We start from the raw sequence: 13,184 nt of genomic DNA, 5'->3' as shown, positions 1-13,184 counted from the left end.
CTCACTTATAAGTGGGAGCTAAATGAGGAGAACACATAGACATAGAGCGGAACAACATATACTGGGGCCTACAGAAGGGTGGAGGGTGGGACGGGGGAGAGGATCAGGAAAAATAACTAATGGATACTAGGCTTAATACCTGGGTGATGAAATAATCTATAGAACCCCCATGATACAAGCTTACCTGTGTAACAAACCTGCACATGTACCCATGAACTTACAAGTTAAAAAAATAAATAAATAAATTTAAAAATCTGAAAGAACGAGGGCGTTCTTTGACTTTAATGTAACTGTCTCTAAAGCATTTGTGACTAACAGGGGAAGGATAGAGTAGGTAGCCAAACATTATAGTTGAGACTCTTTTTGGAAGTAACACAAGAAGATCATCTCTGAGACCAGTTCTTTTTTTTTCTCAGTGAGCTTTACCTTGTACTTCCTGAGGTATTTGATTGTCAGACTTGAGCATACCCTCAAGGTGTTTTGAGATATTTGCAGTCAAATCAGAATTCCCGGAAATAGAAAAGGGCACAATGGTTTGACCATATTGACTCAAATCCATTTGCCTAATAATTTCATCCTGTGAAGAAGTGTTACTAGATCTTAAGAGAAAGGCGAGGGAGCCTATGAGTCCCAGTATCTGTAAAAAAAGCATTTTCCAATTGCGCCAGTTGAACATCACCCTCTTTACGAACATGGCATGGAACTGCTGGCTGTAGAGAGAACACTAAGGAAAAAAGAGAAAAACATAACATTACAATAGTTATAGACTTAAACATGCCATTCATGTTGAACTTCATTAAGACAAATGCTTTGAAATTCTGCAGTATGAACATATACAAGTTTTATATTACAAACACATAAAGTTTATAGAAGTAAATACTTGGAATAGAACCTAAGCGTAGTATGACAGGACACAATTGTATGATCAATCTTTTCTTTGTATGAGGCAGGGGTCAACAAACTATAGCCCTATGGCCTGTTTTTATAAACAAAGTTTTATTGGAACACAGCTATGCCCATTTATTTCTGTATTTTCATGGTTGTTTTTGTGCTATAATGACAGACTTGAGTAATTGTGAAAGAGACCAGATGGCCTGCTAAGCCTTCAATATTTGTTGTCTCTTTACATAAGGTTTACTGACCTCTGCTGTAATATATTAAATAAAACGTTTACAGTTTGGCTTTAGATATAACACACAAAAATCTTAGAAGGATAATTTTCCTCAGACTCCTGATAGCCAAGAAAACTAGGGTGCTTTATAGAAGGAGTGGATGATTATAAGAAGAATGAAGAAAATATTTGGCGACTCAGAGAATTCCCATGTGAAGGATCATACTGATTAGGGAACCATCCCTTACACAGTAACAATTCCCATTAGGAAAACTTAGAATACTTAAAATATTGTGCATATTTAATTATTAAAATTCAGGCTCACTAGTACCCTTAACTTAGCCTCAATAAACCAATGCATTTTGTGGTTACTGACTTGAAAAGAAATGAATTCTAAAACAGAAAAAAAGGATGGAGGAATAACAATGGTGAAAGCAAACCGTTGATACCTTACCTAGAACCCATCATTTCTGCATTAGAAACTGATTAGGAAGTGGCATAGACTGCTTGCCATCTGGTCGACAAAGTGTACCTCTTGCACTCCAACCATATATACACCAGGTTTGTTGGTAAAGGTGCTTACCCTGGTATTAAAGTTAATAGTAGGGCTTTCATTCAGGGTGGGAGGATCTGCTCCCTCAACATTTCTTGATATGTTCTTATTCTGGTTCCTGTTGGAGGCTTGGCCCATTTGGGAGGAAGACTGCATAGGCTCGTTATCAGTTTGTGACTCTTCCATGTAACCGACCCTACATAAAAAAGTACAAAGTATTTCATTTCAACCTTATCCCAAAATACCCTGTTTGAAGAATGTGAGTTGCAGCCCCCAACTCAGAAGGCACCTTGGTGTGCTCATTGCCTGGCACAAATCATTACTTGGAAGCAACATGGTACTTGTGGTAGAGCAATGGTTCCCGAACATGCCCCGTTGCCCTTACATTTCTATTGGATGAAACCTGAAAGTCTGGAGAGCTTACAAAGGGAACTAATACATGTTATTTTCCTTCCAGAGATTTTCTTTTCCCTATATATTGTCACTCACTTTAATAAGACTTCTTCCATGGTAGTGACAGAGGCACCAAAGCTAGCAATGCCCAGGTTTTCTTGTTCTTGTTCCAGAGCAGTAAACAGCGCTTGAAAACTAGGAGTAGAAGAGGAACAGAAAAAGCTAGCACCAAACCAGATGATTTTCATATTTATGTCTTTTTCTTCTAAGATAATTTCCCCTCAGCAGTAAGGAAAATGTAGATCATTTTGCATTTCGATGTTTATTATAATTTTATGCCTCTGGTAAATCAGAAAGGTGGGACAAAAGGAGAGAAAGAGACTAGCAAATTGCTATAGCAATTTATTCTCTGAATTTTGTACAATGCACACGTATCAATTTCATACTTAAAGAGAAAAAGAAAACATGGCGAATCCACTCTACTTAGTTCTTGGATACACATATTGTTGGTCTCCTAAGACAACGATCAGGAGACTCTCTGTATGTTAATACCTCTAGTCATGAGTTAACTTATCATGAACGTGAGTACACTGACCACACACATATATGCTATGGTTCCTATTACTCAGTAAATATAAAAAAAAGAAATAAAATCATCCACAAAAAAAAAATCCCAAAAAATAGAAAATGGAGGAAGTGCAGTAAAACTTAAAGACTTAGAGGGAACTATGTGATTAAATGTCCAGAAAAGTCTATGGAAGTTGAGCCAGATGCAACGTGGGGACATCAAGTCTTTTAAAGAATGGTCTTCCCGGGAAGATATTACAGAATGTTGTGTTCAAACGATTATCTTTTTCAGAAACCTCCAGTTCTCAAATCCATCTCTATCCATTTCCAGTGAAGGTCAATCAAACCTATCTTTGTACACACTCAGTGTTAGGGGAATTAAAAATTTCCTTTTAGAAAATCTATCAAACTTGCCTCCATATTCAAGCTTACATTCTGTCTAGTTTTGCACATGAGTTCTAATCTTACACCTTGAGGTTACTTAGAACAGATATGATCCATCTGTGTGACAGCCAGTCTTTGACGTATTTTAAGTCCATTTTCTCCTACATTTCTTCATTTCCGATATATGACTTCTCAAGTGGGATTCACTCATATTTTCTTCTTTTTCATTTTTAAATTTGGGCTGAGTATGGTGACTCATGCCTGTAATACTAGCACTTTGGGAGGCAAAGGCAGAGGATTGCTTGAGGCCAGGAGGATGAGACCAGCCTATGCAAAATAGTGAGACCTCATCTCTTAAAAAAAAAAAATCAGCTGGGCATGGTGGTACGTGCCTGTGGTTCCAGCTACTCATGAAGCCGAGGTGGGAGGATCACTTGAGCCTGGGAGGTAAAGGCCGCAGTGAGTTGTGACTGTACCACTGTACTTCAGCCTGGGTGATAAAGCAAGAATTTATCTCAAAAAAAATTAATGTGTGTGCATTGTACAAAATTCAGAAAATAAGTATATAACGAAAATAAAAATTATCATAATACCATCCATCAAAGATAACCACTGTTAATACACTAATTTTTGGCAAAATTATTTTTGGTTCTTTTGGCTTTGTGCAATATATGACAAAGTTAGAATTAAATTGTGTACTGCTTTAAATGTATTAATATAGCATAAAGTCTTGATAACCTAAATATTCATCACCAGTTTAATGAACAAATAAATTACAGTACGAATATATGACAGAATAAGATATAATTAAAATGTAGATTTCTCCATAGTCATTTTATAAATGAAGAAAGCCTACAATTCCTAACACAGAAAGTTGGCTGAGAAATGCTGGTGAGTAAACAAGGCAAGATTCAGAATATTAGTATGGTAGGATTCCATTTCTAAAACACTATTATGAGCCAGGTGCGGTGGGCTCACACCTGTAATCCCAGCACTTTGGGAGGCCAAGGCAGGTGGATCATCTGAGGTCAGGAGTTCGAGATCACCCTGGCCAGCATGGTGAAACCCCCGTCTCTACTAAAAATACAAAATTAGCTGGGTGTGGTGGCATGCACCTGTAATCCCAGCTGCTCAGGAAGCTGAGGCCGGAGAATCGCTTGAACCTGGGAGGCACAGGTTGCAGTGAGCCAAGATCGCACCACTGCACTCCAGCCTGGGCAATAGAGTGAGACTCCATCTCAATAAAAAAAAAATAAAAAATAAAAAACTATTACTATGATTGTACACATGTCAATGTGGTGTTCTTGAAAAATATGCATCAAACAAAATAAAAACAATACAAAACAAACACAAAAAAATAAAAATACACATCAAACTCTTCTCAGGGATTACTTCTATGGAGAGTAATTATGAGAGACTTTCACTTTCAATTCATATACTCCAGAAATAAATAAGCTCTTTAATTTTTATCATACTGCAACCATAAGTAGATTAGTAAACTCTAGTTTCCTTAGTAATAAAGCAAACAGTAAGCAAAACAGAATAATAAATAACAAATTATTTCATGAGCCAGTTGTATTATAAAGTCATATTATGAATCTGACCACCTCAAGTATACCTGTTTTTCTAATTATATGTTTATATACCTTTTTTCTAATTATATGTTTTATATGTTATATATAATACATATATTTAATAAATATAGATATTATATAGATAATATATATTGTCTTTTGGGGAGAATAGAGAAAAACATAAAAAGGAAAAGAATCTGACATCCCAAGTATATCCCTGTTAACTATTTGATGTACTTCTTTCCATCACTACATATATTTTTAAATTTAGATTTTTTTTCTTGTTTTCTGTGGTGCAACATATATAAAATGCACTAAGGGGCAAATGAATTTTTCCATACGAGCATACCTGGATAACATCCAGATAAGACACAGAACAAACAGTTCCAGCGTCCCAGAAGGGTATTCCAGGAAGCCCCTTTCTGGTTGATAACCCCTCTTTATCTGCACACACAGACACATATACACATGTTCATACACACACAACATATGGTAACAATTATATTAGAATTCCAGAACCAAAGATTAGTTTTGCTTTTTTTTGAGTTTTATATAAACGGCATTTTACAGTATGTGCTTTTTTGGCCTAACGTAATGTCTGTGAGATTTCCTCATGTTGTTGCATATACCACCAGTTCATTCATTTTTTTTTTTTTTTTGAGACGGAGTCTCGCTCTGTCGCCAGGGTGGAGTGCAGTGATGTTATCTCAGCTCATTGCACCCTCCTCCTGCCGGGTTCAAGCGATTCTCCTGCCTCAGCCTCCCAAGTAGGTGGGACTACAGGCACGGGCTACCACGCCCAGCTAATTTTCGTATTTTTAGTAGAGACGGGGTTTCACCATGATGGCCCAGGATGGTCTCTGTCTCTTGACCTTGTGATCTCCCTGCCTCGGCCTCCCAAAGTGCTGGAATGATTACAGGCGTGAGCCACAGTGCCCGGCCGTAGTTCATTCTTTTTTATTGCTGAGTGGTATTCATCCATTTCCTGCTAAAGGACATTCTGGTTGTTTTTGGTTTGGGGTTATTATGAATAAAGTGACTGTGAATATAAACATTATTTTACATGTATTTTAATAGACTTCTCTCTCCTAGGTATATACTAGGAGTGTGATTACTAGGTCATAGGATAAGCACATACTGAGCTTACCACAAATGACCAAATATTTTACAAAGCAGTTTTACCATTTTACACTTCTACCAGCGATGAGAGCCAGTTGCCATGTTCATGTTATAGTCCATCTTTTTAGCTTTAGCCATTCTAGGGGATGTGTAGTGGTAATGTAATGCTCTCTTATTCTTCGTTAATTTTGCTCATAGTTCTGGGAAGAATTTTTGACATAGTCTCTTTCTTCTGCTATTTTCTGCCATAATTATTTGGTCAGTTTTTTTTTTATTACCCAATCAAGAATTTATCTCACTTTTCCTCTTCAAAACTGCTGGGTCTAGATTCATAGCGTCTTCTTTAATTTGACTGAGGCTACAAAGCAGAGAGTTTCAGAAGTTTTCTATTTTTGCAGTACATTGATTTTCAGAATTGGCATTTTTATGACTTCTTAGTGTGGTTCTATTCTTCCAAAATTTAGTATCTTGTCCACAATTCACTCTTTCCCCCCCATCTTCATGAAAGGAGGTTGATATTTCTCCACGACTGACATACAATTATATAGAATTTCAGGAGGAGATTATGTCTAAGACTTAGGTGCGATTCTACTTGATAAAGTGATTTTTCTTCTAAATTCTCATTCTAGGTATTGTTTTATTCTTTTCTTCTTTTTTTGCTCAAAATCAACTTTGGTATCTTTGGTGTTATCAATTTGTGAAGCTTAAAATTAGGATGAGATTGGCATGTCTCCAGTTTTCTAACATCGTGGTATAGACGGAAAAGCAAAAAGTTTTGGAGTTAAATGGGCCTGTGTTCAATTTCAGCCTGTATCAGTAATAACTATTTGATTTAATCTTTCCATTTGATCTACTATTATGATTTGATTGAATCTTTCTGACCCTGAGTCATCATATCATTGGTAAAAAGGTAAAAATAAGTATGTTTTATATTCTCTTCATTTACCACAACGTTATTTCACTTTAGCATTTATTCCTTTATAATCCCTTCATGGTGATCTGAGTGGCTCATATGCACATCTTCATTTGGACACTGGAATTTATTTGCAGCTGTGAGGAGCACTGAATATCTTGTCTTCCTTTTTGCTTATGCATCCCTTTTTAATTAAAAGATCATTCTCTTTGATCAAAAATATTGAATTTAAAGAGGAGTTGAGGAATTTTGCTTCCTTGATGACAGCATCGAAGCTTCTTTCCCTTGACATTCTTGGAAAAGATATAACTTCAGATTTTTCTTTTTCTTACTGCCAGATCCCAACCTCAAAATCCCATTTTTAAAATACAAATGGAGGCAAAATTAGAAGAAATCAAGGCGCATAAAAAGAGGCATTGCCAAAACAGAACTCATGCCATAAAATTTCATCTGAATCTATCATGTTCACGTTTAATTTCCGGTCTATTTTTTCCGGATTAACCTGCTGGTCCTTATCTCAAATATTAGCTTTGTTTCTGTTCCACAACATAGATTTTTTGTAACCCTCACATATCTTTCCAACTGTGCTGCTTAGGAGCCAACCTTGCTCAAGATACCCCATACTCTTAAAAAAGAGTATAATGATATTAACTACTTTTAAAATTTTCTTTGAATAACACATTGAGGGGGTTAGACTTCTTAGTAATATTCTGTATCAGCCTGTCTTATTTGTTCTTGTTTACTACACTTTGGGTATTGTTCCATTTTCTTTAGATTTGGGATTTGGTGGTCAGAATTTTATTACTGAAGTTTCCAAATATTCTTGAGGAACATTTCCTTTCAAAAGATCACGCTATGGAATCTTGCTTTTCTGTATACCTTCCAATTTTGTATGTGTCTGAATCTATCAAGTTCTGTCCTCCTTTTCTGCCATGAAGTCTACCATGGTGTATGGGAAACTCTCCCAAAGCTATCTGACATTTTGTTTTTAATCTTCAACCAACATTTTCTTGATGATCAGAATTAGGCTTACAGTAGCAGTTTCTTTCTCATTTCCTCCATCTTTCTAGGAAGCTTAATCGTTGGCAAGAAAAGTCAAAAATATGTCAGGAGACCTGTAGCAATACATGTCTATATACACATATACACTTGTAACACATGTCTATATTACAAGTATATATATATATATATATATATATATATTTTTTCTTTTTCTTTTTTTTTCTTTTTGAGACGGAGTCTTGCTCTGTCGCCCAGCCTGGAGTGCAGTGGTGCGATCTCGGCTCACTGCAAGCTCTGCCTCCCGGGTTCGCGCCGTTCTCCTGCCTCAGCCTCCCGAGTAGCTGGGACTACAGGCGCCCACCACCACGCCCGGCTAACTTTTTGTATTTTTAGTAGAGACGGGGTTTCACCGTGTTAGCCAGGATGGTCTCGATCTCCTGACCTCGTGATCCACCCGCCTTGGCCGCCCAAAGTCCTGGGATTACAGGCATGAGCCACCGCGCGCAGGCAAGTCTATATTTGAATTATTCCTTTCACTACGAATCTTACTTAAACAAACCTGTATCAGGAATATATTATGCATTTCCTCCTTCTAGCTTGCAGGAGTTTCACAAAATGATATATAACTTGTTTCTTTCTCCTCCTATGGTCACCCACTTTTTTTTTTCTGTGTATTTCTACCTTCTAGATCTAGAATTTTAAGCATATAAATATTCCCTGATATGTAGCACTATTCTGATGCGTCTCATATATCCATCATTCTGCTATTAAATTCTAAGCTTAGCTTTCATTCTACCAAGTCTCAGCATTGTTTTACAAGTTATGACCTTGTTTTAAAATTCTTTTTCTGGCCGGGCGCAGTAGCTCATGCCTGTAATCCCAGTACTTTGGGAGGCCGAGGCAAGCAGATCATGAGGTCAGGAGTTTGAGACCAGCCTGCCCAACATGGTGAAACCCTGTATCTACAAAAAACAAAACAAAAAAACACGAAAACCAAAAAACACAAAAATTAGCCGGGTGTGGTGGTGGGTGCCTAATCCCAGCTACTTGGGAGGCTGGGGCAGGAGAATAGCTTGAAACTGGAAGGCGGAGGTTCCAGTGAACCGAGATCGTGCCACTGCACTCCAGCCTGGGTGACAAAAGTGAAACTCCATCTCAAAGAAAAAGAAAAAGAAAAAGAAATTCTTTCATTCTTTTTCTGTTTTTTTTTCTTTTTTTTTTTTTGAGACAGGGTCTCACTCCATCACCCAGGCTGGAGTGCAGTGGTGTGATCTCAGCTCACTGCAGCCTCAATTTCCTGGGCTCAAGCAATCCACCTGCGTTGGCCCCCCAAAGTGGTAGGATTACAGGTGTGAGCCCATCACACCCATCTTGTTTTAAAATTTCAAGATGACTTTCCTTGTGAGATATATTCAATGAATTGGAATACAGGTATATGCGATTAAAAATTACTACTTTTCTGTTCCACAGTATTTATTCAGGCAAATAAATACATATTAGAACAAGGTCTGGTAGAAACTAAGTGCTCAATTGCTGTTAGGTATCAAAATTTTAGCTGGGGTAGATATCAGTGAGTATTTAACCATCATTTCATTCTTTCCATATTATGCTCTGAAATAACTGGATTTATAGGTATTTCTTTTTCTTATATTTTCTTCATCCCAATTCTTTTAGCTTAAAACTCTCCCTGTAGGGGAACATCATACACCAGGGCCTGTCAGAGGGTAGGGGGCTAGGGGAGGGATAACATTAGAAGAAATACCTAATGTAGGTGATGGTTGATGGGTGTAGCAAACCACCATGGCACGTGTATACCTATGTAACAAACCTGCACGTTCTGCACATGTACCCCAGAACTTAAAGTATAATAATAAAAAAAACGTCTCCCTGTTAGAACCACATGTTCTCACTCATAGGTGGGAGTTGAACAATGAGAACACATGGACACAGGGAGGGGAACATCACACACTGGGGCCTCTTGGGGGTGAGGGGCTGGGGGAGGGATAGCGTTAGGAGAAATACCTAATGTAAATGACGAGTTGATGGGTGCAGCAAACCAACACGGCACATGTATACCTATGTAACAAACATGCACGTTGTGCACATGTACCCTGGAACTTCAAAGTATATATATATTTAAAAAGCTCTCCCTGTTAGAGAAAACATCATCCTGAGCAGATATAAACATCCCTAAATTCATGATTTTCATTTTATTTTGTACTGTGTGTATCATTCTATATCTACCGCCCAGAAATCTACAATCAGTTCTTCACCTTCTAGAGTATCTTCCTATCTCTCTCTTCTGAGTGCAAACCATTAGTAAGATGATATGGTCTCACCATATCATCTGCTTCCAAGTTTTCACATTTCCTGGCTTAGATAGAATCTCAACATGGTGTTTCTGATCTTGTCTGAGAATGCCGTTTGTGGCCATACAAATCAGGACAGGTAGATAGTGTGGCAAGCTTAAGCAAGCTCTTTATCTGTGTCTCTCCTTCACATAGATTCTGTAGCTCCTGGTGGATAATGACTACAACCTTGGGCTCAGGCACCAACATAAAACCTGCCTCCCACCTTGGCTGAATGAGTCAACTGCCTCGTATCGCTAGGGAGACATATCCAGAATATTATTTCCAGTTTTTCACTGTATTTAATTCTTCCACTCCAGCTTATGATTAGGGTCTTGGTTCTACTCCACTGCCTGATTAGCGGCCCCAAGCTACTATTCAAGAACTTCCCGATTTTCTGTTCTTTTTTTTTTATTTTTGAGACAGAGTTTTGCTGTTGTCACCCAGGCTGGAGTGCAATGGTGCAATCTCGGCTCACTGCAACCTCCGCCTCCCGGGTTCAAGCAATTATCCCGCCTCAGCCTCCCGAGTAGCTGGGATTATAGGCGTGAGCCAACGCACCCAGCTAATTTTTATATTTTTAGTAGAGACGGGGTTTCACCATGTTGGCCAGGCTGGTCTCGAACTCCTGACCTCAGGTTATTTGCCTGCCTCGGCCTCCCAAAGTGCTGGGATTATAGGTGGGAGCCACTGCGCCTGGCTGAACTTCCTGATTTTCTGAGTGAACAAAGCTCAAATGGTACAGTTCTTTTTCCTTTCATTTTTCTTTTATGACACATTCCTGTTGTTCTTGAAAAGAAGATATTAAAGTCCCCCATCCCCCATAGTCTTTATGAAGATGACAACTGGCTTGAATCTAGAGAATACCAAAGCAACTACTTGCTTGCATATGGCAAGAAGCTAAAAATATCACACTCTGAAAGTCACCAATGAATACTCTCAGTTTCTGTTTCTCTTTTTTAGGATAGTTATCACAGGGAAAGTTATTATTCTTTGTGACTCCCTTTGATGAGTAACTTGGCTAACTGGTGCATCCAAGCTGCCTATTTCCTCTCGGTTCATGTCATCCTGACTCCAAGAGCCATGTTTAAGCCATTCATTTTTTCTCTCTTATTATCTTAATATTCACCTTAACTCACCAGGAATAATTTTTACTCTACCAAAAACATTCATCAGTTATCCCAATTAACACCAGAAAACTATAGCCATTAGGTGCATCTCTCTTTTCAGTGCAAATGGCAGCTGTAGCAGGATTTTCGTCTTGTTAAATAAACTCTACTTGCTAAGCCTGAAGAAACTAGGAAAAGAAACAATGATTTCTGGCTGTCTAAGAATTACTCATTTAGCATTCTCTGGATCCGTACCTGTGTACATAATTTTTGGGTAGAATAAATGATAACTCAGTTCCAACATCGTTTTCCAAAGTGGCTGTCGGTATATAATAATGAATTAATTTTGAGATTTCTTCGACATTACAGTCAGGTGTCTTCACCATGACAATGTGGTATCCCACACCTGAGAAAAATCCATGTAGAAGAACAAATAAAACAATTTTGTACTTCCCATACTTGTGAGATCACATGTGACTTTCATTACCTGGGTAAGCTAGAAGACAGGGCATGTCATAAATCATTTAATTACAACTCTAAGGAGCCTAATAAGTACTTCTTTTATAATTTCATTATTTCTCTTAGGGACTGATAATGATCTGGATTATGTAACCAGATAGAGCAGAGATATGATGAAAAGCCTCATTATCTGGCTTCTCGTCCTACTGACACTGAAATCTGAGAGGTTGAGATTAATATGCATTAAACAGATATTTGTTGGGTGTCTACTACATGTCAGGTAGTAAATAAGTCAGACAAAAATCCTTTCAGAAATCGAAGAAATGGGCCGGGCGTGGTGGTTCATGCCTGTAATCCCAGCACTTTGGAAGGCAGAGGCAGGTGGATCACCTGAGGTCAGGAGTTCAAGACTAGCCTGGCCAATATGGTGAACTCCTGTCTCTACTAAAAATACAAAAATTAGGGCCGGTGCGGTGGTTCATGCCTTTAATCCCAGCACTTTGGGAGGCTGAGGCAGGCAGATCATGAGGTTGGGAGTTCAACATCAGCCTGACCAGCATGGTGAAACCCCATTTCTACTAAAAATACAAAAAATTAGCCAGGCATGGTGGCTCGCACCTGTAATCCCAGCTACTCAGGAGGCTGAGGCAGAAGAATTGCTTGAACCCAGCAGATGGAGGTTGCAGTGAGCCGAGATTGTGCCACTGCACTCCAGCCTGGGTGACAGAGTGAGACTCAATCTCAAAAAAAAAAAAAAAAAAAAAAAATTAGCTGGACATAGTGTGGCATGTGCCTATAATTCCAACTACTTGGGAGGCTGAGGTAGGAGAATCGCTTGAACCTGGGAGGTGGAGGTTGCAGTGAGCTGAGATCATGCCGTTGCACTCCAGCCTGGGTGACAGAGCGAGACTCTGTCTCAAGAAAAAAAAAAAAAAAAAAAAAGAATTCTTTCCAAAGTACTCTGTGTCTTCACTAGGTGCACTCCACTGGCCTTCTAGAAGCTAAGAGTAGGGTAAGGTAGCAGAGAAAAATCCCTCCAGGACACTCCAGGACTTTGCAGAAAATACTGAAGTAGCATTTTATTCACAAAATCAGTCACAAAAAAGACAAAACATGCAAAGAAACAAGAAAATGTAAAATACAGATACAGTGGCTCATGCCTATGATCCCAACATTTTGTGGGGTCAAAGCAGGAGGACTGCTTGAGATCAGTTTGAGACTCTAAATATGATGGAAAAACCAATATAAACAACCACAGAGATTGGCTCAGTTTAGGAATTATGAGACCAAGACTTTAAAATAAGTCTGACACATATATTAAATAATCTAGTGGAAATGGAAAAAAGCATAGTGTGAACAGATGAGCAGTATCTGCAGACTAATGTAAACTACAAAAGAGAACCAAATGGAAATACTAGAAAAATACACGACAAATAAAAAATTCATTCAGTGGTCATAACAGCATGCTAGACAGAGAAGAACCAGTAAACTTGGAAATAGGTCATTAAAATGAACACAAGAAGAAAGTAGAATATAACAGAACATATAACCCAAGATATATGTGACAATATTAAAAAGCCTAACAGAAGTGGCAAGTACCAGAAGACGAAACATTCAAAGAGATAATGGTGGATATTTTTTTCAAAATGATG

The 13,184-nt window shown here is 38.2% G+C and overlaps 1 protein-coding gene across 1 annotated transcript; it reads right to left on the bottom strand.

Annotated features, from left to right (window-relative positions):
- Positions 1–412: 412 nt before the first annotated feature.
- On the bottom strand, positions 413–11,474 carry LOC129527769 (phospholipid-transporting ATPase ABCA3-like). The gene is made up of 4 exons (XM_063699789.1): positions 11,329–11,474; positions 2,154–2,252; positions 1,695–1,860; positions 413–724 (listed from the first exon to the last, which is right to left on the bottom strand). The coding sequence occupies exons 1-4, from the start codon at positions 11,457–11,459 to the stop codon at positions 413–415; spliced, it is 708 nt and encodes a 235-aa protein (XP_063555859.1). The 5' UTR covers positions 11,460–11,474.
- Positions 11,475–13,184: the final 1,710 nt, after the last annotated feature.

This window comes from Gorilla gorilla, chromosome 18 (genome assembly GCF_029281585.2).
Source record: "Gorilla gorilla gorilla isolate KB3781 chromosome 18, NHGRI_mGorGor1-v2.1_pri, whole genome shotgun sequence".
In the NCBI taxonomy this organism is placed as follows: Eukaryota; Metazoa; Chordata; class Mammalia; order Primates; family Hominidae; genus Gorilla; species Gorilla gorilla.
Note: the sequence above shows the minus strand (reverse complement) of the source record. Positions and strands in the feature narration are given on the sequence as shown.